The 22863-nt window shown below is 28.1% G+C and overlaps 2 protein-coding genes across 3 annotated transcripts; both read right to left on the bottom strand.

The window, feature by feature from the left end:
• Positions 1 to 872: 872 nt before the first annotated feature.
• Positions 873 to 5072, bottom strand: LOC124939790 (nucleobase-ascorbate transporter 3). Of its 2 annotated transcripts, XM_047480236.1 has the most exons (15): positions 4981 to 5072; positions 4585 to 4806; positions 4053 to 4150; positions 3782 to 3958; positions 3355 to 3455; positions 3193 to 3268; positions 3042 to 3101; positions 2761 to 2945; positions 2485 to 2581; positions 2292 to 2378; positions 1994 to 2052; positions 1800 to 1891; positions 1630 to 1707; positions 1390 to 1550; positions 873 to 1304 (listed from the first exon to the last, which is right to left on the bottom strand). In XM_047480236.1, the coding sequence occupies exons 2-15, from the start codon at positions 4745 to 4747 to the stop codon at positions 1086 to 1088; spliced, it is 1653 nt and encodes a 550-aa protein (XP_047336192.1). In that variant the 5' UTR covers positions 4748 to 4806; positions 4981 to 5072; the 3' UTR covers positions 873 to 1085. The 2 variants fall into 2 exon arrangements, with proteins under 2 accessions (XP_047336192.1, XP_047336191.1); XM_047480235.1 differs by lacking the exon at positions 4981 to 5072 and having other exon boundaries at positions 4585 to 4960.
• A 15182-nt stretch (positions 5073 to 20254) lies between these two features.
• LOC124938979 (nucleobase-ascorbate transporter 3-like) lies at positions 20255 to 22476 on the bottom strand. Its single transcript, XM_047479499.1, has 7 exons — positions 22095 to 22476; positions 21563 to 21660; positions 21292 to 21468; positions 20865 to 20965; positions 20703 to 20778; positions 20552 to 20611; positions 20255 to 20455 (listed from the first exon to the last, which is right to left on the bottom strand). The coding sequence occupies exons 1-7, from the start codon at positions 22255 to 22257 to the stop codon at positions 20255 to 20257; spliced, it is 876 nt and encodes a 291-aa protein (XP_047335455.1). The 5' UTR covers positions 22258 to 22476.
• Positions 22477 to 22863: the final 387 nt, after the last annotated feature.

Raw genomic sequence — 22863 nt, 5'->3', positions numbered from 1 at the left:
TTTTGTTTAATAAAAATCCTTCTGAATAATTTTAAATTCTAATAATATATCTTTCATCTATTACATGTACCCTTCTTAAATGCTATTAATCTTTCACCAAACAAACTTGCAAAAATTGGTCTGTTTTCTTGTAATTTCTTATAAGAAGACTTTCTTTCTACTTTTTGTTCTTTTCTTTTATACATCAATAGATAAGGAATACAATTAATGACCCATAATCTTAATATTCAATCAGACTGATAATTTAATTTAAAATGAATTAAATTATTAAGTATATATTTACTAACAAAAATATTTTCCTATAATAAATTAATTCTCAAAATAAATATTTACATATTTAAATATGTGAAAATTAAAGATGACAACTGTCCACATGCCCATTCTTCTTCAAATAGTTTTGCTACAATCAATTTTCCATCTAACATCATTTATACTATAAGACAAATAATAATTTCATTTAGATTTAGTTATTTAACAAAATTATTAAATTATTATAAAAAAATATTTGAAATTATTAAATATATTATTCTAATAAAGTAATATACATAAATAATTAAATAGTAATAAACAAATCTATATATAAAATAGTCATAGCATATAAAATAATACATAAGGTTGAGATTGTAATTTGTAACCACACAAATAATCTCAATTTTGTTTGCTATAAAATTAATTATAGAATAAAATGTCTTTTTTCCCCTAAATTGACACTTTAAGAATGAAACAAACTTAGGTTGACAAACTAACATTTTTAGAACCAAATCAAATTAACATTTTCATAATAAAGCAAAGCTAAAAAAACTAGAATCATTCAAAATTAGGCTATGAATAAGAATAATAATGAAAAGAAAATTAATTTTAAAAAAAGAGATAAATTATGTCTTTTAAACTCTAGAATTGATAGCTAAAAAGGAACCTGAGGCAGTTATCTGAGGTTTAATTTTGTACAAAAGAAAGAGAAAGAGAGAAATTGAGATTGTAAATAAGAAAATCTACAACAATGATTCTTCTTCATCATCTTCTTCTGCTACCAAATTGAATAGTTTATCTGCCTTTCACCTTTCCTTTTCTTTTCTTCCTCATTTTCAAAAGAACCTACTGCGCAAATATTCATGTATCCTAAGAGGATAACTATAGAATTCTTCGTTTCTGCTATCGCCTTCTCGTCTTTGAAAAGGAGTCCACCAAGGCATTCCACTGTCGTCCCTCGAATGTTTCACCTCCAAAGTATTGTCCAATATCGCCCCCACTATCAACGCGACCGTAGGAGGCGATGAGAATATTGTATTCAATATGTTGTTGAACTGTCATCACATTAATTTTAAAACAAAAACTTGTAAAATCCCATGAGGATCAAGAAAAGAGAGATTAATAATAATAATAATTTACCCATCCACCCCCAGTTCTGACAGGTCCATGCCCAGTGAGGTCAGTGTGCATCACGAAATACTGAGGTATCGATATTCCAAGGAATAGAGACAGACCCAATATGTAAATATTCCGAATCGAGTTCTTATTGGCAAATTGAACAAATGAAATCCCAATCGCAGCTGCCAAGAAAGCATTAAAAATTAAACAGATAGATTATTATTTGAATTGAGATGCAGGCGTTGAAACAAAAATACTCACAAACAATAGAATACAAGACGCAAAAGACAGCTGCAAATATCGGAATTGGAATCGACGCAAAGAAGGCCCCAAACTTTCCTGCAAAAGTGGGCAATAATCTTGAATGAGACAATCCAATCAAATCAAATCAAATAGGTAAAAAGAGAAGAAGATGAAGAATGGTAACAAACCAAATATGGAGAAGAAGAGCATGAAACCGGTTGAAATCTGCACCACTCTTCTACTCCCCACATTAGTTAGTCCAAGAAGGCCGACATTTTCTCTACGAAAATACACAAATAAAGTTTGAATAAAGACAAACATAGGAAACTTCAAATCCATAATGTGGATAACTCAAATGGAGATTAGGGTTTATTTAACATACACAGAAGCTGTACTGCCAACAATAGCTCCTACTAAACCGTCGAGCAGCTGATTGATTCCCTGCAATCAGGCAAAAACAACACTTAGATTGATAATATAGGGTTATTTGAAAGTAAAACAAAATATTTGGTTTAAATGATTAAAATAGTCTGTATTTAATATTTTAAAATGTTATAAAAAAAGGTATTTTAATTTTATGATTGGCATGACGATGGGAGAGCTATTTTCATCAAACAGGGCCTTAAAGAATCAATAACATTTCCAAAAATCCATCCAAAAGGGTTTAAACAGAAAAAAACCTGCAGACCGATGCTTCGAGTGATCACATACGTCGGAGGGGGTGTTGCGCCAGACAAACGGGACGCAGCATAAAATGTTGCAGTCGACTACAATATATAACGACAACATATTAGAGGCATTAAGAGAAGGCATTTTTTTATCATACAGACCACAAACAATAGAAAAAAAAACCAAGAAAACTTAAAATATAACCTCAGCAGAAGAAACAAGTGATGCCCCCATCATGCCAAAGACATGGCTAGCTCTAAATATCGGAGTACCCCATTGCAACGGGTAAGGGATTCTGATCCTACAAATAAGAGAAAAAATAATTTCCATGAAAACCTCGGAAAACACAAGATATGGGCTCATTTGAGATTGAATCTAGATGAGAAATCGTAAAAAAAATTGAAAACACTTTTTCTGTCAATACATAGCTGTAAATTTTTACAAAAAAATCAAACACAGTGTTTTCAAACGAGCATATACCATGGAGCAGACGACATAAGGAACGTACGATCCGTACGACAACTAGTTTGTGTTTCAGCCTTGGCTCGATTATAAGCACCAGCAGCAGTAAGAATAGCTGCAAATGACCATATGAGCCCAACACAAATTAGCAAAGCGAACTTCTCGAGTATCGGGCGCGTTATAGGGTGAATATTCTTCAAATACTGCAATGGGATAGATAAAAAACACAATTTTCAGTCAGTCTCCTAAATAAGTCATGAAAATAAACAACCCCTTAATGAATCTCAAAGATTTTGAACCTGTTGCGATATGACAAGTAAGATAAGCATAGGAAGACCAATCTCCACACAATTTGCAAGCTTCAATTTCAAAAATAATAAGAAAAAGAAAATATCAGAATTATCAATATTCGCGAAGTAAAACGTGATTAATCACAATGCAGCACAATACCTGTGGAAACCCTCGTCCGAATAGACCAAGGCCTGCCAAACACACGACGGGAACAATAACTAGAGGACTCAAAAACCTGCAAAAAAGGAGAAAAACCAAAAAATCAATATAGATAAATATCGAACATTAATTTAATTCATGTAGGAAAAGGGCAACATTTACCTTATAAATTTACCCCAAACTTGACTGTATCCAAGCAAAATGGTAACAAACGAAGATACTATCAGTGATCCTTGAATCGCTCGCATTGTGTGGAGGAATCTCTGCAGCCAAACATCACAGCCATCAAAATCCTCTCTTTTCTTTCGGTTTTAATGGAGAAAATCAAAAGGTTATAAGTGGAAATACAGTAAACACAGTGATCAAACGAATTGCACCAAATTAGTAAAACAGTTAAGGAGATCACAACAGTAGATTAAAGTAACAAACAAAACACGTGTGATTCTCGCTTACGACAAAAAATGGCTTTATAGTTTATACTAACCATTTCCACATCAAATTAAATGATAACACGCGAGTTTAAACACCGATAAACTAATGGAGCAAGATTTCATAAGTATATTTTGGTAATTCAGATGGAATTTCTTACCTCCTGCTCGGAGAAGAATGTCTCATTAGAGAGATCATTGATAATAGCCAAAACAGACAATAAATAAGCCAGTGATGGACCCATAACGGTTGGAAGCCTCGTGCCCAACCATGTTTGAAGAAGAGTATTAATTGCCGACATAAACAGCAATGATTGAATCACACGGGCTTTATCACCCTATTCGTCAAAATTCACAAACCATTTTTTCTTAAACTCGATAATAATAACAATATTAAGTTTATTCATTCGAAAGAGCAATAAGAATACTCACTGGACCTCCACCCATTCTAGGCACAAGCAGAGTAGCAACCACAACAATGTTTCCAAGCATCACAATATAGTGTTGAAATGCCAAGAGCACAGATTGAGCTGTTATTCAATTCAGATTTCAAAAAATTACATCACAATAAGGCAGGAATGAGTATTAGGGCAAAAAACTTGTCTTTTTTTTACTTTTGTGGACCCATAAACATGAATTGGATGCATTTGAATACAAAAGTCAATTTAAAAAACTCTGAATTCAACTACCCATATAACAATTTGGGGGAAAATGAGCAGCAAGATACATTTTATAAGCAAGATTTACTCATGGAAAAGAAATTCAGAATCTAAACAAACAAACAAACAAACAAAAAGAAAGAAAGAAAGAAAAAGAACAGATTCAGTAAACAAACAAAAGACAGATTACAAAAACCAGATCCCATCAATAAACCCACAAGGGTTTTCCAGGTGATAATCATATCTGAAAAGAGAAGAATGAAAACGAGATATAATAAATTCAAGAAAGAGAGAAAGAGACTAACGCCATGGAGGGTTAGAGTGGATGCAGTAATGAAGATGCAGTAGCTGTTCAGCCGGAGGGAAAGGAGGTCCCCTTGCGGCTCCTAGCGGCGGAAGAACAACAGGTGGCCGCGGCGGCGTGGGCTGAGGCTGCGGAGGATGCTCGTGATTCGCTGTTTCTCCCATTTTTGAATTCTTACAACAACAAAAAACACTCTATCTATACTCTTTTCAGTTGATTAAAGCTGTTACAATACAAAACACCAGTAAACAATAAAAAAACACAGAAAGATACGATCTTTTTAATTTCAAAAAGAGAATCACCGACACCCGACACCGGAGATGAATCGGAAAACAAAAGAAATTGAGTTTCAGGGGAAATTTTTATTCCGTTTCAGAGAAGAAGAAGGATTACTTACAATAATAAAAAGACTGACAAGAGAGAGAGAGAGAGAGAGAGAGTTTTTAGAGAGAGAATCAGACTTTGTTGGATTACGGTAAGGTTGGCCACATCGAGGAACATAACGCATAGACAGAAAGCGTGGACCCTACTTAAGCTTCAACTTTGGTAACCCTAAATTGCCATCCACTTTTCTAACAAATTACGTCTATGCCATCTTAATTATTATTATTACATCTTTTATTTATTACCAATTTATCTCAACTTTTTCTCTAAGTAAAAATGAGTTATTTTTACTCTCCTTTTTTAGTCTTGGCTCTTATTTTAAATTTTAAATATTGGGTCTTGTTTGTTTTCACTATTTTACTAACTCAATTTGTTGTTTAAATTAATATTTGCATAGTTATGTATTTTATTACTCCATCTTATTCTCCATTTCTTGGTCTTCTTTCAACTAAATTTTGATTATTTTTTTAAGCTTTCAATCATAAGACTAGTCAAAATAATAGTGAAGAAAGAATCAATCAGCTAGAAGATTTTTTTTTTAAAAAATTATTAGATTTGTAAATTATGATTATTAATTTGTCGCGGTATTAAATTCACGCATGCACATCATTTAGCATTATTTATGTCTTCGACTACACTTCATACTTCGTATAAACGACAAAATTAGGAACGGAAAGATAAATATAAAAAATATAATTTCTTAGAACAATAATTAAATAAGTAATAATATGCATTACTAGATTTGTAAATTATGTATTTTTTATTGCATTATTAAATACACATATACTTACGTTTAACAATAATGATTCGTTATTACATAAAACGACAAAGAGTACTCGTTATTACATAAACGACAAAGAGTATTCGCTATTACATAAACGATAAAGTAGAAATGGAACGGTCAAAAAGACAAGTTCTCGCAATGATAGCCGAATGATAAATAATAAGCATGGAGTGACCTTTTATTAGCTTTAATGATTTAAAAATTATGAATGATTTGATTGCGGTATTTATTCAGCACATAGGCCTCATTAATATTATCGGAGTCTACAACTATACTTCACTCGTTATAACTATATAAACGACAAAGTCAATATCAGGAGACCGGTGACAACGAGTTCACTGGCCAAAGCAGAAAATTTAGTTGAAGCTTATAAATTTTGAAGAAACTTAAGATGAGATCTAGGAAGATAGCAGGTCCCAATTCAATGAAAAGATAATATCATCTTCAGAAACCTAGAAAATTTGAGACATTTCATTTAGTTAAGGAACAAAGATAGAGTAATTACATCATTAATTCATACCATTTTTGAACTTTAAACTAATTCATTGAGTAAATGAAGTTCTAATTTGAAAATAGTTGTAATACTTCAATATCTCATTTTGATATTTTGAACAATTATATTTATATGTTAATATATTCTCTAGACATGTTATGTCATAAGATGAGTCAATCTTTTGATTTCTAGACATGTTATGTCAAAAGATGAGTCAATCCTTTGATTTATTGCATATACAATCGAAGATTATGAACTAGAGAAAAACAATTTCAATACATTGCTTAAAGAAAATAGAGAATGAGGAACATCGGAAGTAAAAAAATTAAATGACGTGTTAATTAAATATTAAGATTCTTAAATATATTATATGAGAAATCGTTATTCTAAAAAATTTACTAGTTCGATAATTTATTAAATAAAATTTTTTTCATGTTATACTTTTTCGTTACTTAAACGATTTTTTTTTTTCATTTTTAATATACATAAAATTTTTAAAAAAATATTATTACCGAGAAATCAATGTAGACTTATTTCACATATATGAATTAATTATTTATTTCAATGTCACTAATATAAACTAATTAAGAAAAAGACATTAAGAATAGAAAAATGAATGATAAATTAGAGATGTCAAGTAAACGCATGAGAGTAAATTATCCCAACCACTCTAATAATATATATAATAAAACCATCAAAGTTGGATTCTTTTATTTAATAAATTCATTATAAAACTTGACATAATTCATCCTTAAACAATGTCAAATAAATAAGTGTAAGGTCTTTATCCCAAAATATAATAATATAACTTAGCAAGGGTAATTTATACTTAGTTTTAAGTCACGCCTACATTATTCCATTGTTGGTAAATCATTGTTTCATTTTCATTTAATATATACATAAATATATGGTTTTAAATAGTGATATCAACCTTTTTTGCTTTCATTATTAAAATTTTGAAATTAATAATACTCTTCTTAATCATTTTAAGTCTCGTGATTGTTTATTTATGTCACTCTCACATATGTTTCATATATTTAAGAGGTTAACTTTTTTTTGTTTGATCAAAACTCTTAAAACACTGATATATAAAATATTTATGATTGATTGTCTAACAAATACTTTGTATTCATTTGTTTAGTCTGATAGATATAAAAGATATATAAAATAATAATTATCCCTATAAATACTTTGTATAAAGATGTCCAAATATTGTTTTAATAAAAATATGTATTATTAACATGCTATTATTTTTCTTCTTCACTGCCCCAACTGTTTTCATTCATTATTAGTCCTGACTTCATAGATTGTGTTAATCTATAATAAATAATAAGTTAAATTATAAAAATAAAACTATTTTGTATTGTGTTAAAACATGTTAGATGCTTTTGGTAATTGAATATTGGTATTATGTTAATCCATAATATTTGTGTTTTTAATTGATTGATATATTCTCTCCTCATTAATGTAGTCAAATTAATTTGTACAAAAATAGAGAAATGAGATTGTTAAAATTTATTCATAATTACATTATATTTCATAACAATCTAGATTTATTAACGCAATCTATATAATATTTTCAATAGAAATCTAATGTGAATCTGTGCCAATACATTTTGTATACATTTTGTGGACACAATTAACTTAACAAATTTGAATTAATCTATAATTACTCATTAAATTTAATCTTTGCACATCTGTAGTTTTACTTTTCTGCTTAAAAAGCTTATGCACAATAACTATATTAAATAAATTACTGTTTATAAAAATAATTATTATTTTCTTAACATTTAAAATTCTAAAAGTTAAGAAATAATAGGGCCTTTTTTCTTCTTTTTGGTGAGTGTGATTTTTCTTAAGGGTTGTTTGATGTCCAACCTACAATCATATATCTTGAGGCATAGTTTGGTACGCAGTAATATATTGGTACAAGTTGTAAAGGGTATAAGTTATATGGGGTATCAAGATGTACAAATTATATAAGTTACATGTGTTTGGTTGAAAATATAAAAAAGGTATAAATTGTATATGTTTTATAATTTTATGTTCAGTTGGTGGTATAAGAAAATGAATAAAAACATAAAAGACTATTTTACCTTTATATTTATATAAACTATTTTAGTTATTATTTTAATATTTATTTTATTTTAATTTTTACTATTAATTATATTTACATTATTAAAAATAATATTTAATTATCATATAAATATTTTTAAATAATATATATATATATATATATATATATATATATATATATATATATATATATATATTATTTTCACTTTTCTTCTAATTCAGATCACAACCATAAAAAGTGATATCATAATAAAATTCATAGTCCACTTATATAGGTCATTGATCGAAAGAATGAACACTACTCCAATCTACAATATCTTAAAAAGTACGACAAAATAAATAAAATAATATATAAGTTATTATAGTATTATTTATCTCCGTAGTATACAATGATGGAAAATTCATGTGGATGATAAAGACCAAACACATTGAGCCTTGATAGATAGAATCACGAGCATTCCTTATTAATTGCAACAAAGAAGTTAACTGAACATGTTTAAACTACCGAGTCTAAGTGTCATATTTAGGCTGGAGTATTTGCTAAGTGAATACAAATGGTGGATTCGGGCAAGTCGTGTTAGACTCTTAATCGTGTCGTATCGTATCGTGTCTAAATCTTATGTGTATCGTATCGTGTCTTGACCCATTCAAAATATTAAGATTCACGGACTCTTTTGTATCGTGTTATTCGTGTCCACGAGTTTATTTGTGTTCACTAGTTTATTCGTGTTCACGAGTTTATTCGTGTCGTACTAACTCGTGTTTAAATACGTGTTTCGTGTTATTCCGACTAGATTTTGTTATCGTCTCAATAAAAATAAAACTATTTTGTATTGTAACATGTTAGATGCATTTGATAATTGAATATTGGTATTATGTTAATTCATAATATTTGTTTTTTAATTGATTGTTATATTCTCACCTCATTAATGTAGTGAAATTAATTTGTACAATTGTTAAGATTTATTCATAATTACATTATATTTCATAACAATCTAGATTTATTAACACAATCTACATAATATTTTCAATAGAAATCTGATGTGAATCTGTGCCAATACATTTTGTATACATTTTGTGGACACAATTAACTTAACAAATTTGAATTAATCTATAATTACTCATTAAATTTAATCTTTGCACATCTGTAGTTTTACTTTTCTGCTTAAAAAGCTTATGCACAATAACTATATTAAATAAATTACTGTTTATAAAAATAATTATTATTTTCTTAACATTTAAAATTTTAAAAGTTAAGAAATAATAGGGTCTTTTTTCTTCTTTTTGGTGAGTGTGATTTTTCTTAAGACTTGTTTGATGTCCAACCTACAATCATATATCTTGAGACATAGTTTGGTACGCAGTACTATATTGGTACAAGTTGTAAAGGGTATAAGTTATATTGGGTATCAAGATGTATAAATTATATAAGTTACATGTGTTTGGTTGAAAATATAAAAGAGGTATAAATTGTATATGTTTTATAATTTTATGTTCAGTTGGTGGTATAAGAAAATGAATAAAAACATAAAAGATTATTTTACCCTTATATTTATATAAACTATTTTAGTTATTATTTTAATTTTTACTATTAATTATATTTAAATTATTAAAAATAATATTTAATTATCATATAAATATTTTAAAATAATATATATATATATGTATATATGTATATATATATATATTATTTTCCCTTTTCTTCTAATTCAGATCACAACCATAAAAAGTGATATCATAATAAAATTCATAGTCCACTTATATAGGTCATTGAAAGAATGAACACTACTCCAATGTACAATATATTAAAAAGCACGACAAAGTAAATAAAATAATATATAAGTTATTATAGTTTAAGTGTCATGTTTAGGCTGGAGTATTTGCTAAGTCAATACAAATGGTGGACTCGGGCAAGTCGTGTTAGACTTTTAATCGTGTCGTGTCGTATCGTGTCTAAATCTTATGTGTGTCGTATCGTGTCTTGACCCATTCAAAATATTAAGATTCACGGACTCTTTTGTATCGTGTTATTCGTGTTCACGAGTTTATTCGTGTTCACAAGTTTATTCTTGTCGTACTAACTCTTGTTTAAATACGTGTTTCGTGTTATTCTTACTAGATTTTGTTATCGTGTCAACACAATCGTGTCTCTTGACACACATGTTAATTATTTATTTATATATATATTAAATTATATTGTTAGTAAAACTTATAAAATATTATTATATTATCAAAGTTAAATTATTATCATATATTTTGTTTGAATGTTTTAATAATAATTAAAACTTTAAAATAATTTAAAATTTTAAAAATAATATGTAAATTAATAAAAGTAATATGTGAGATAATTATTATGAGACTCAAATTTCTATTCATATAATTTATTTAATATTTATATTTTATTTTAATAATTTATTTTAGTATTTTAGTATATTTAATTTTAATTATATATATTATGTTTATAAAATTAAATAATTTATAAATTTAATGAAAATGTAAATATATTTAGAGAGACGTGGCCATTTGATAATGTTAATATAAAAGTGGGTAGTTTGAGAAAGAAATGAGAGAGAAAGTGGGAAAGGTGTGTAAAGTTTATAAATATATATTATTATATTATTAAAATTAAAATTAAAATTATTATCATATATTTATTATTTAATGTATTAATAATAGTTGAAATTATAAATAATTAAAAAATTAATAATTGATTAATAAAATAATATCGAAGAGAATTATTAATAGACTTACATTTTTTTCATATAATTTATTTTTTATTTATATTTTATTTTAATTTATATTATTTTAAGTTAATATTTTATTTTAATATTATATTTTAGTGTGTAATTTTAATTATAAATATTAAATTTATTAAATTAAATAATTTTTTAATTGAATAAAAATGTAATAGGTTTAGAGAATATTAAAGTGGGTAGCTTAGGTCATTTGACTAATTGTGTTTATGTCGTTTCGTGTGTATACTTGTGTTCGTGTCGTGTCTATACTTGTGTCGTGTCTATACTCGTGTCGTGTCCGTGTCGACTCGTAACCGTGTTTCGATCGTATAAACTAATAATCGTATTGTGACTGTGTCGTCTCGTGTTTGTATCGTGTCAACCCAAGACCCGAGTGAGATAATATTATATTGTGTCGTTCCGTATAAATATCGTGTTGGATCGTGTCGGTTCGTATTTAGCTAACCCATTGTCCAGCTCAATATATTACCCTACAAAATCTAAGTAATATATAATAAAATCTTATCATGTTTCTTTCCAGATAAAAAAAATGATTGATGTTTGGTTTCTTATTCTCTAATTATATATAACTCCATTAAATCCTAGAAAATGTAGGATAATAATCTAATATCTTGATCTCATCTTTCAATCTTATATTTTTAATAAATAACATAAATATGTGTCACAAAGAGATTATTGACAACTCACTTATTTTTCTATTAATAGAGTTCTCCACTGCTTCAAACATTATTTATTACTCCTCGATCGATAGAAAAAGAGATGGGTATCTAACAAAATCATTCGAAATTGGCCGTAATTTGAAATTCGTGCATTGCTGACTACGAATTTGGAGATAAGGAGTGAGAAAATGTAAATTCTGGAGACAGGAAAAAGTAATGGAGTGTGTGCGCGTAAGAAAAGGATGAGAGTGACCGGAGCTTCGTTTATTTTCCGCATGCTCCCCTCAATCCCGACGACGACCCACAGACAGCCAATAGGTAACCGCCATGTATTCACCACCATTAGACTATTCACAACAGGGTATCGTGTCGTTCCGTACAAATATCGTGTCGGTTCGTATTTAGCTAACCCATTGTCCAACTCTAGTGAAAACTAATGCTGATTCGCGCAAATAAACCTTTAGTCTATTATATGTACATTAAACTATTAAATTTATTTTATACTTTTCGTATTAAAATATATTATTATTTATTATGAATCTTTCGAGTATTATATATTTCACTAATTATTTCAAAATTATTTCGGTAAATTAAGTTTAATAATATTACATTTTGGTAAAAAGTTTAACATTATTACCTTTTGCTAAAAAAAAAAAAATCAATCAATTGCTACAGTTCATTTAAAAAAGAAAGATAATTTTGAAATAGCTTTCAATTTCTTGGCTACTCATAATGGTGTCTCTTTCTTTTTAGCATTTGTATTGGTGAGATTCATTTCAACCTCATAATTATGTACTTTCCATTTACTTCATATAGCTATTCGGATTTTTTAATATATAAATATCAAATAGAAAACAAAGAAAATGACGTTAAAATACTCATATTATTCTTTTTGAATAATAGAAAATTCTAACATTATTTTATTAATAGCAGTCTAATTTAATATCAGTTTTAATAAATAACATAAATATAATAATCTATAAATTAATTAGGGATTAACTATTCAAAATTATTTTACACATTTGAAAAAAAAAACACTTTAATAAGATTTGATTTAAGACCTCTTAAAAAAAATATTATATCAATTAAACAACTAAATTAAACTACTTATATTAAATACATTATAAAATTAATAATATTTTAAATATAACATAAAATATAACAAGTAAAATCATAAATAAAATTATTTTTTTTCGCGGTGATTTAGGAGGACGGCATGAGTAGACGAACCAACACGATCCAATACGATATTTATACGGAACGACACGATACGATATTATCTCACTCGGGTCTTTGGTGGACACGATACAAGCGCGAGACGATACGGTCACGACACGATTATGAGTTTATACGATCGAAAAACGGTTACGAGTCGACACGGACATGACACGAGTATAGACACGATACAAGTATAGAGACGACACGAACACGAGTATACACACGAAACGACATAAACACAATTAATTAAATTATCTAAGCTACCCACATCAACATTCTCTCAACATATTACATTTTTATTCAATTAATAAATTATTTAATTTCATAAATATAATATTTATAATTAAAATTAAACACACTAAAATATAATATTAAAATAAAATATTAACTTAAATAATATAAATTAAAATAAAAAATAAATTATATGAATAACTATGAGTCTATTAATAATTCTATTCGATATTATTTTATTAATTATTTATAATTTCAATTATTATTAATACATTAAATAATAAATATATAATAATAATTTTAATTTTAATAATATAATAATATATATTTATAAATTTTACCTACCTTTCCCACTTTCTCTCTTATTTTCTTTCTCAAACTACCTACTTTTACATTAACATTATCAAATGGTCACGTCTCTATAAATATATTTACATTTTCATTAAATTTATAAATTATTTAATTTTATAAATATAATATATATAATTAAAATTAAATATACTAAAATACTAAAATAAAATATAAATATTAAATAAATTATATGAATAGAAATTTGAGTCTCATAATAATTATCTCACGTATTACTTTTATTAATTTACATATTACTTTTAAAATTTTTAATTATTATTAAAACATTCAAACAAAATATATAATAATAATTTAACTTTTATAATATAATAATATTTTATAAGTTTTACTAACAATTCAATTTAATATATATAAATAAATAATTAATTAACATGAGTGTGAATACACGATTGTGTTGACACTATAATAAAATCTAGTCGAAATAACACGAAACACGAATTTAAACATGAGTTAGTACGACACGAATAAACTCGTGGACACGAATAACACGACACGAAAGAGTCTAAATCATAATATTTTGAGTGGGTCAAGACACGATACAACACACATAAGATTTAGACACGACACAACACGACACGATACGACACACATAAGATTTAGACACGACACGATTGAGAGTTTAACACGACTTATCCGAGTTAAATACGAACGTTTATGTACGATACTCAGTTCTAGGCATGAGTGTCAATCAACCTTCTTATGTTCAAAATAAAAATATGTTTGTATATATATTCAAATTATTTTGGTTGTTACCCATATTGCAAAATTAATCATAACTACTGTTACTTTCTCCTCTTCAACAAAGTTTTGGCTTATCTCAAGATTGACAATGATTATTGAACACATAGTTTTGTTACTAAATTGAATTCAATAGATTTCCCTACTTTCGAGTCAATTGGTCGATCAAAAGATAATTGAGATATCGATTCATCGACTCAATCCAACCGAATTCAAAATTTCGAACATTCAACAATTGATTTAAATTGCCAAATAAATACCAATAATGTTCCAAAATATGTTACAAATCACCAGTCTTTTACTGGAAAAAAAAATGAAATGTCTTCTCCATCTCAATATCTCTTCAGAACATGTTCTTTATTGACTAACCATAATATATTTGCATCATTTAATATACATCAATTTAATATACATCAAGATCCTTCTCTGAATGACACTTCATTCAAACAATAAGATTTTTGAAGGAAACTTAAGATCACACAACTTTTTCCATATGAGTAATACAAGACAATCTCTACAAATAAAAGTATAACAATGATCAACTTCACAACCATTCATATTTTTTCAACGTAAAATATCACACGAATAATGAATCACCAACTTGCGATCCACAAATAACACCACCAATTTATGTAAGGTTAACTCTATAGTATTAAAATATTTGCATGAACATGATTTTACTCACAAAACTATTTAAGTGGTAGTCGAACATGTCCTTCACCAAAACATTTATACCGACCGAAACTAGAATTGGGCCGATAAGACCAGACTTTTAACATTGCAATTAGGTCATTCACATTTAAAGAAATTATAATGGTTGTTCATTTGAATGTTAATGAAAAGTTCAAGCCTCATTTTGATAGAAATCAAAACTTTTAGATTTATATTTTGTGATACTTGATGTTATTTTAACATTAATTGAAAAGAAAGGAATGGAATAGGAGTAAAAATAAATCATGTACGGATAGGTCGGCGCCGACTCCAGACAAAGAAACCAGTTTTCAAGCAAAAATTTAAAAAAAGGTCTAATCTCAGGGGAATCAATAGTAACTTCTTCTTTCTTCAAGAAAATCAAGAGGAACTCTTATATTATAATTTTTATTATCAATAAGTTTAAAATATTATTATTATATTATTTATTTTATTATATATAATTTAATATTAAAAAAAAGACAATTCTATTTAATAAAAGAAAGCAAATAAATACAATATTATTTATCTAAATTTTAAGAATAACTGAAATTTGTTAAATTTTATTTTTCTTAAATACAACTTACGCTCCCAAATAATAGATTACTTCAAAAAACAACAAAAGTAGGAGAACTTTATTTATGAAACTTATGACTAGTAACATTTTAGATAATAATTATTCAGCTATTTCAATATAGAAAATAAAATAGATAAACGTAAAATGTAGTTTTTTTTTTCAAATTTTTTGTCAAATTGAACATTTTTCTTACAAAAATTATCTTAGCTAATTATTACCTTTTACATTTAATTTTCTTTAAAAAATAAAATTATTTTAAATAGCCCTCATAATTTAAGTTTAGGTTAATTTGATCAAAATTTTAGTATGAAATTCAATTTACCTATAATTCTTATTTTTAATTCAATTAGCGTTTTTTTAAGAATTTTTATTTTTATTTATTTCACTTATTTTTTATTTTATTTATTTCACTTTTTAAATTAATTTTTGGTGAATAAGATTTTTTTTTTATTTTAAATTAAAATTTCACTTTTTAATAAATAATTTTTTGAAATTTAGTGTTTATTTTTGAAATTTCATGTTTTGAAATTTTAATTATTTATTATATTAACTTCAAATTTCCTTTTTATTTAAACTTTATTAGTTTCAGTTTTTTTATTTAATTAAAGAAAAAAAAGTAATTTCATAAAATTAATTACATAAATTAAAATAATTTTTAAAAAATAAAAAACTTATAATTTAGAAATTGTTTTTATTAAATAATAATTAAAAAACTCAAATTTAATAAAATAACCGTGTCACAAAAAACTAATTTTAAAACATTTAAAACTAATAATGAAAGTAAAAAAAAGTCAAAATCTTAAATTAAAATAATAATTATTATAATAATAAAATAATAAAACCGAATTTTATAATAAAAAAAGTCAAAGTCTTAAAATATAATAATTTTTTTGGAATTAGGACAATTTGATTTTTGACAGAAAATTTGAATCTAGATTACCTGATATAAAATAAGTTGAGGATCAAATAAATTAAAAAAAAAAAGATTTATTAGTGAATTTGATTTTATATTGATCAAGGATTAATCTCAATTTAAATTAAAAAATATTTAAAATAATTAAAAAAGTAAAAAATAAATTCTGATAAAGTAAAAAATAATTAAATTTTAATATAAAAATAATTAAAAAAATGCTAAATTATGACAAAAACATTATAATGTTAAATTTAAAATTTATCCAACAATAAAATATACAGATATCATACATTCTATTAAAGGGTATGGGCCTGTCTAAGCATGATGAGCCAGAGATTGTTGGGCTTATTAATATGGGGGCCCTGTTTGAAAATCAACATTTTATCACAATTCTTGTTAAATTAGATTTTACACCAAAGATTCAATAGTTAAAAAAATGCTCTTATTTTTTTTTTTTTAAATTATGATTTTTTATTTGATGTAAGATTTCTTAGACGATTATTTATTTAGTGTGTTTATTTTTTTTTTAACTATTTGATAGAATTATTATTGGATTATAATTCAAATATTAATGTGTTTTATTTTTGTTTAATTTGGTCCAGAGATATTTTGTATGAATAATAAGACAACCAAATAATTTACATTTTTCATATTATAAATAAATAAATTATACTAAAACAACCAAATAATTTGTTTTTAAAATCACTTTTATCAAATAATATTATTTTATTCAAAATTAAATTTATTATGAAGCAAGTATTTAAGTAAACTAATTATTTAAATTACTTTATATATAAAGTTCAATATTATTTTTTGATGATGGTAATTGTTTTTCCTAATTAATCAAACATAAGCTATTTTACTTAAATTTAGTTTTTGTGAGGAGTGGATGACTAGATGGGGGATGTCCAATGGAAAAAAGATTATGGTCCACAAAATTATAACATGTATATTAATTATAAACTTTTACAAAATAAATATACACACAACTTACAAGTTATTTATCAAAATATTAATATAATAATTTCTAAGTTAAAAATATAATACAAATAGGTAATTTTTAGTGGCTAAAAAATTATTCCTATATTTTCAACCATATATCACATAGGTAAACTCATGGCTCACATAGATAACATCTATTTTAGATAATAATACAAATTATACTGTGAATTTTGACTTAGTATTTATATAAATTATTGTAAATTCTTAACAAATTTAACCAATAAACTCTTAAAATCTTCGCAAACCCTTTTTAACACAATACAAAAAGTAAAATCCATATGTATGAGATATTAATGGGCCATTGGGCCGCAGCCATCAGTACAGACAATATCTAGTAGCTGAAAGAATTTTAAAATTCATTGATAGTTAAAATAGATTCGTAAATAGGGTAAACAAATTTCTTTAAATTTAAAATAAAGTTTATTTTATTTATAAAAAATTGAATCCAAATTAAGCCAAATTAAATTATAAGTTTTCACAACTTAATTAAATAAATAAAAAATCATACACCCTCCTCTAATAAGCAGCAAAGGTCATAATTTCATATCAATATTTTCAAGAGTAATAAAATCAACCACAAAAGTTTGTTTGTCGGGTTTTACTCGTTTTAATGTGATACTATTCTAGTTAATTGACACCGATATAAAATCTCCAAAACTCTTTATCTAACTATGATTTTATAATTCTTTATTATTTTTCTTAATTAATACTTAATTCTATATTATTCATACGTTTAATTTTATATTTGTTCCATTATTTTTCCCCATAAAATGTAGGAATAATACTCTCAGTTTCCAAAGGCTCAATGGTAAAGGACTTTCTTGGAGTCCTACAAACTCATTGCAATGTAAGTTCATAAATTTTGTTATTCGAGTTAAATCAAGAAAATTAATAAATAAGATTACACAATTAACTAAATAGGTCTCTGAAATCAATGAAGCTCCACCAAAATCAACAAATGGATCCGAAGTTGTGTCTTTTGTTGGGGAAAAACCCTGACAGAACCACAAAAGAAGAAAACAAAAGAATGAACACACTAACAGAATTTGATAACGGAGTTCGGCCAAAATGTTGCCTACGTCTCCGAGCACTAAGGCTATCAATTAATAAGGAATAAGAGATACAAATTTGGGTGCAATAAACCAAAGAGGGGAGAGTTTCTTTTATACACTAAGAAACTTCCCCAACTCCCATCATCTTCCGATGTGGGATTTCTGCTAATTGTGAATATAGTTTCTTTTATATACTAAGAAACTTCTTTCACTCCCATCATCTTCCGATGTGGGATTCTAATTGTGCCAAAAACAACAAATCTCCACCTTGGCACAATATCCAAATACTAATTCTTCAATATTAAAAATAGTCCTTCAGTGCTTCCAATTGGCGCTCCTCAGCGCCGGCTCAAACGCGGAAGATGTTTACCAAATCTAAACAATTAGATTTGGTTTTCCCCATGTCTTTCATCTCGAACTCTTTACCCAATTGAGCCTTCAACTTGTCAACTTCATATTGGCTCTTTGATGCTATCAACATATCATCAACGTACAAGAGTAGATAGATGTAAGACTCATCTTGCAATTTGCGCAAATACACACATGAACTAAATCTGCTTCTTGTGTACTTGTGCTCAATCATAAACTTATCAAGTCGCTTGTACCATTGTCTCGACGATTGCTTCAACCTGTACAATGATCTGTTCAACTTGCAAACCCAATTTTCTTTATCAGCAACTTTGAATCCATCTGGTTGATAAATGTAGATTTCCTCATTCAAATGACCGTGTATGTCTGCGGTCTTCACATCTGGTTGAGCTAGCTCCAAATTCATTTGCGCTACCAAGTCCAACAAAATTCTAATGGAAGAGTGTTTAACAACATGAGAAAGTACCTCATTATAATCACCTCCTTCCTTCTGAGCGTAGTCTTTAACTACCAATTTTTCTTTGTAGCGAACATCAAATTTTTCAGGAAATCCTTCTTTCTTAGCAAAGATCCATTTACAACCAATAACCTTCTTCTCTTTTCGTAGATATCTCAACTTGCATGTCTCATTCTTCTGAATAGATTGCATCTCATCTTCCATAACACCTCTCTTTTTTCCATTTTCAGTACTTCGACTGACATCTGAAAAAGTGGATGAAACATCATCTACGACTAGAAGTGCATAGGCCGCCATGTCAACAAACCGACCTGGTTTTTGAATAACTCGTCTTGGCCTATTAACAACAATTGATTCACTTTGTTCTGAAGGTTCTTGGGTCAGAACCTCTTCCTCATTTAACTCTTCGTCTGTCGTCGGAGAGTCACTTCTAGTTGGGCTCATCTTTATCTGCTCAAACTCCACCTGTTGCGGAGTACAATCAATTTTGTCTGGTGTTACCTTATTCAACATTGAATAATCATCAAAAGTAACATCTCTACTGATAATGGTTTTCTTTGCATCCAAACACCAGAGGCGATACTCTTTAACTCCCGTAGTAAATCCCATAAAAAAAGCCTTCTTTCCTCGTGGATCCAACTTTGATTCAGCTACATGATAATATGCAGTAGAACCAAAAATATGCAAAGAATCATAATCAGTTGCAGGTTTTCCAGACCATACCTCTAATGGAGTCTTGCCACCAAGTGCAGATGATGGTAGGCGATTTACCAAATGTTGAGCGTATGACACAGCTTCTGCCCAAAATTTCATGTCTAACCCAGCATTAGACAACATACATCGAACTTTCTCCACCAATGTCCTGCTCATACGTTCCGATACTCCATTCTGCTGTGGTGTTTTTCAAACGAGCATATACCATGGAGCAGACGACATAAGGAACGTACGATCCGTACGACAACTAGTTTGTGTTTCAGCCTTGGCTCGATTATAAGCACCAGCAGCAGTAAGAATAGCTGCAAATGACCATATGAGCCCAACACAAATTAGCAAAGCGAACTTCTCGAGTATCGGGCGCGTTATAGGGTGAATATTCTTCAAATACTGCAATGGGATAGATAAAAAACACAATTTTCAGTCAGTCTCCTAAATAAGTCATGAAAATAAACAACCCCTTAATGAATCTCAAAGATTTTGAACCTGTTGCGATATGACAAGTAAGATAAGCATAGGAAGACCAATCTCCACACAATTTGCAAGCTTCAATTTCAAAAATAATAAGAAAAAGAAAATATCAGAATTATCAATATTCGCGAAGTAAAACGTGATTAATCACAATGCAGCACAATACCTGTGGAAACCCTCGTCCGAATAGACCAAGGCCTGCCAAACACACGACGGGAACAATAACTAGAGGACTCAAAAACCTGCAAAAAAGGAGAAAAACCAAAAAATCAATATAGATAAATATCGAACATTAATTTAATTCATGTAGGAAAAGGGCAACATTTACCTTATAAATTTACCCCAAACTTGACTGTATCCAAGCAAAATGGTAACAAACGAAGATACTATCAGTGATCCTTGAATCGCTCGCATTGTGTGGAGGAATCTCTGCAGCCAAACATCACAGCCATCAAAATCCTCTCTTTTCTTTCGGTTTTAATGGAGAAAATCAAAAGGTTATAAGTGGAAATACAGTAAACACAGTGATCAAACGAATTGCACCAAATTAGTAAAACAGTTAAGGAGATCACAACAGTAGATTAAAGTAACAAACAAAACACGTGTGATTCTCGCTTACGACAAAAAATGGCTTTATAGTTTATACTAACCATTTCCACATCAAATTAAATGATAACACGCGAGTTTAAACACCGATAAACTAATGGAGCAAGATTTCATAAGTATATTTTGGTAATTCAGATGGAATTTCTTACCTCCTGCTCGGAGAAGAATGTCTCATTAGAGAGATCATTGATAATAGCCAAAACAGACAATAAATAAGCCAGTGATGGACCCATAACGGTTGGAAGCCTCGTGCCCAACCATGTTTGAAGAAGAGTATTAATTGCCGACATAAACAGCAATGATTGAATCACACGGGCTTTATCACCCTATTCGTCAAAATTCACAAACCATTTTTTCTTAAACTCGATAATAATAACAATATTAAGTTTATTCATTCGAAAGAGCAATAAGAATACTCACTGGACCTCCACCCATTCTAGGCACAAGCAGAGTAGCAACCACAACAATGTTTCCAAGCATCACAATATAGTGTTGAAATGCCAAGAGCACAGATTGAGCTGTTATTCAATTCAGATTTCAAAAAATTACATCACAATAAGGCAGGAATGAGTATTAGGGCAAAAAACTTGTCTTTTTTTTACTTTTGTGGACCCATAAACATGAATTGGATGCATTTGAATACAAAAGTCAATTTAAAAAACTCTGAATTCAACTACCCATATAACAATTTGGGGGAAAATGAGCAGCAAGATACATTTTATAAGCAAGATTTACTCATGGAAAAGAAATTCAGAATCTAAACAAACAAACAAACAAACAAAAAGAAAGAAAGAAAGAAAAAGAACAGATTCAGTAAACAAACAAAAGACAGATTACAAAAACCAGATCCCATCAATAAACCCACAAGGGTTTTCCAGGTGATAATCATATCTGAAAAGAGAAGAATGAAAACGAGATATAATAAATTCAAGAAAGAGAGAAAGAGACTAACGCCATGGAGGGTTAGAGTGGATGCAGTAATGAAGATGCAGTAGCTGTTCAGCCGGAGGGAAAGGAGGTCCCCTTGCGGCTCCTAGCGGCGGAAGAACAACAGGTGGCCGCGGCGGCGTGGGCTGAGGCTGCGGAGGATGCTCGTGATTCGCTGTTTCTCCCATTTTTGAATTCTTACAACAACAAAAAACACTCTATCTATACTCTTTTCAGTTGATTAAAGCTGTTACAATACAAAACACCAGTAAACAATAAAAAAACACAGAAAGATACGATCTTTTTAATTTCAAAAAGAGAATCACCGACACCCGACACCGGAGATGAATCGGAAAACAAAAGAAATTGAGTTTCAGGGGAAATTTTTATTCCGTTTCAGAGAAGAAGAAGGATTACTTACAATAATAAAAAGACTGACAAGAGAGAGAGAGAGAGAGAGAGAGTTTTTAGAGAGAGAATCAGACTTTGTTGGATTACGGTAAGGTTGGCCACATCGAGGAACATAACGCATAGACAGAAAGCGTGGACCCTACTTAAGCTTCAACTTTGGTAACCCTAAATTGCCATCCACTTTTCTAACAAATTACGTCTATGCCATCTTAATTATTATTATTACATCTTTTATTTATTACCAATTTATCTCAACTTTTTCTCTAAGTAAAAATGAGTTATTTTTACTCTCCTTTTTTAGTCTTGGCTCTTATTTTAAATTTTAAATATTGGGTCTTGTTTGTTTACACTATTTTACTAACTCAATTTGTTGTTTAAATTAA

Source organism: Impatiens glandulifera, chromosome 5 (assembly GCF_907164915.1).
Source record: "Impatiens glandulifera chromosome 5, dImpGla2.1, whole genome shotgun sequence".
Classification (NCBI taxonomy): Eukaryota; Viridiplantae; Streptophyta; class Magnoliopsida; order Ericales; family Balsaminaceae; genus Impatiens; species Impatiens glandulifera.
The sequence above is the reverse complement of the archived record's forward strand: the minus strand, read 5'-3'. Positions and strand labels throughout refer to the sequence as shown.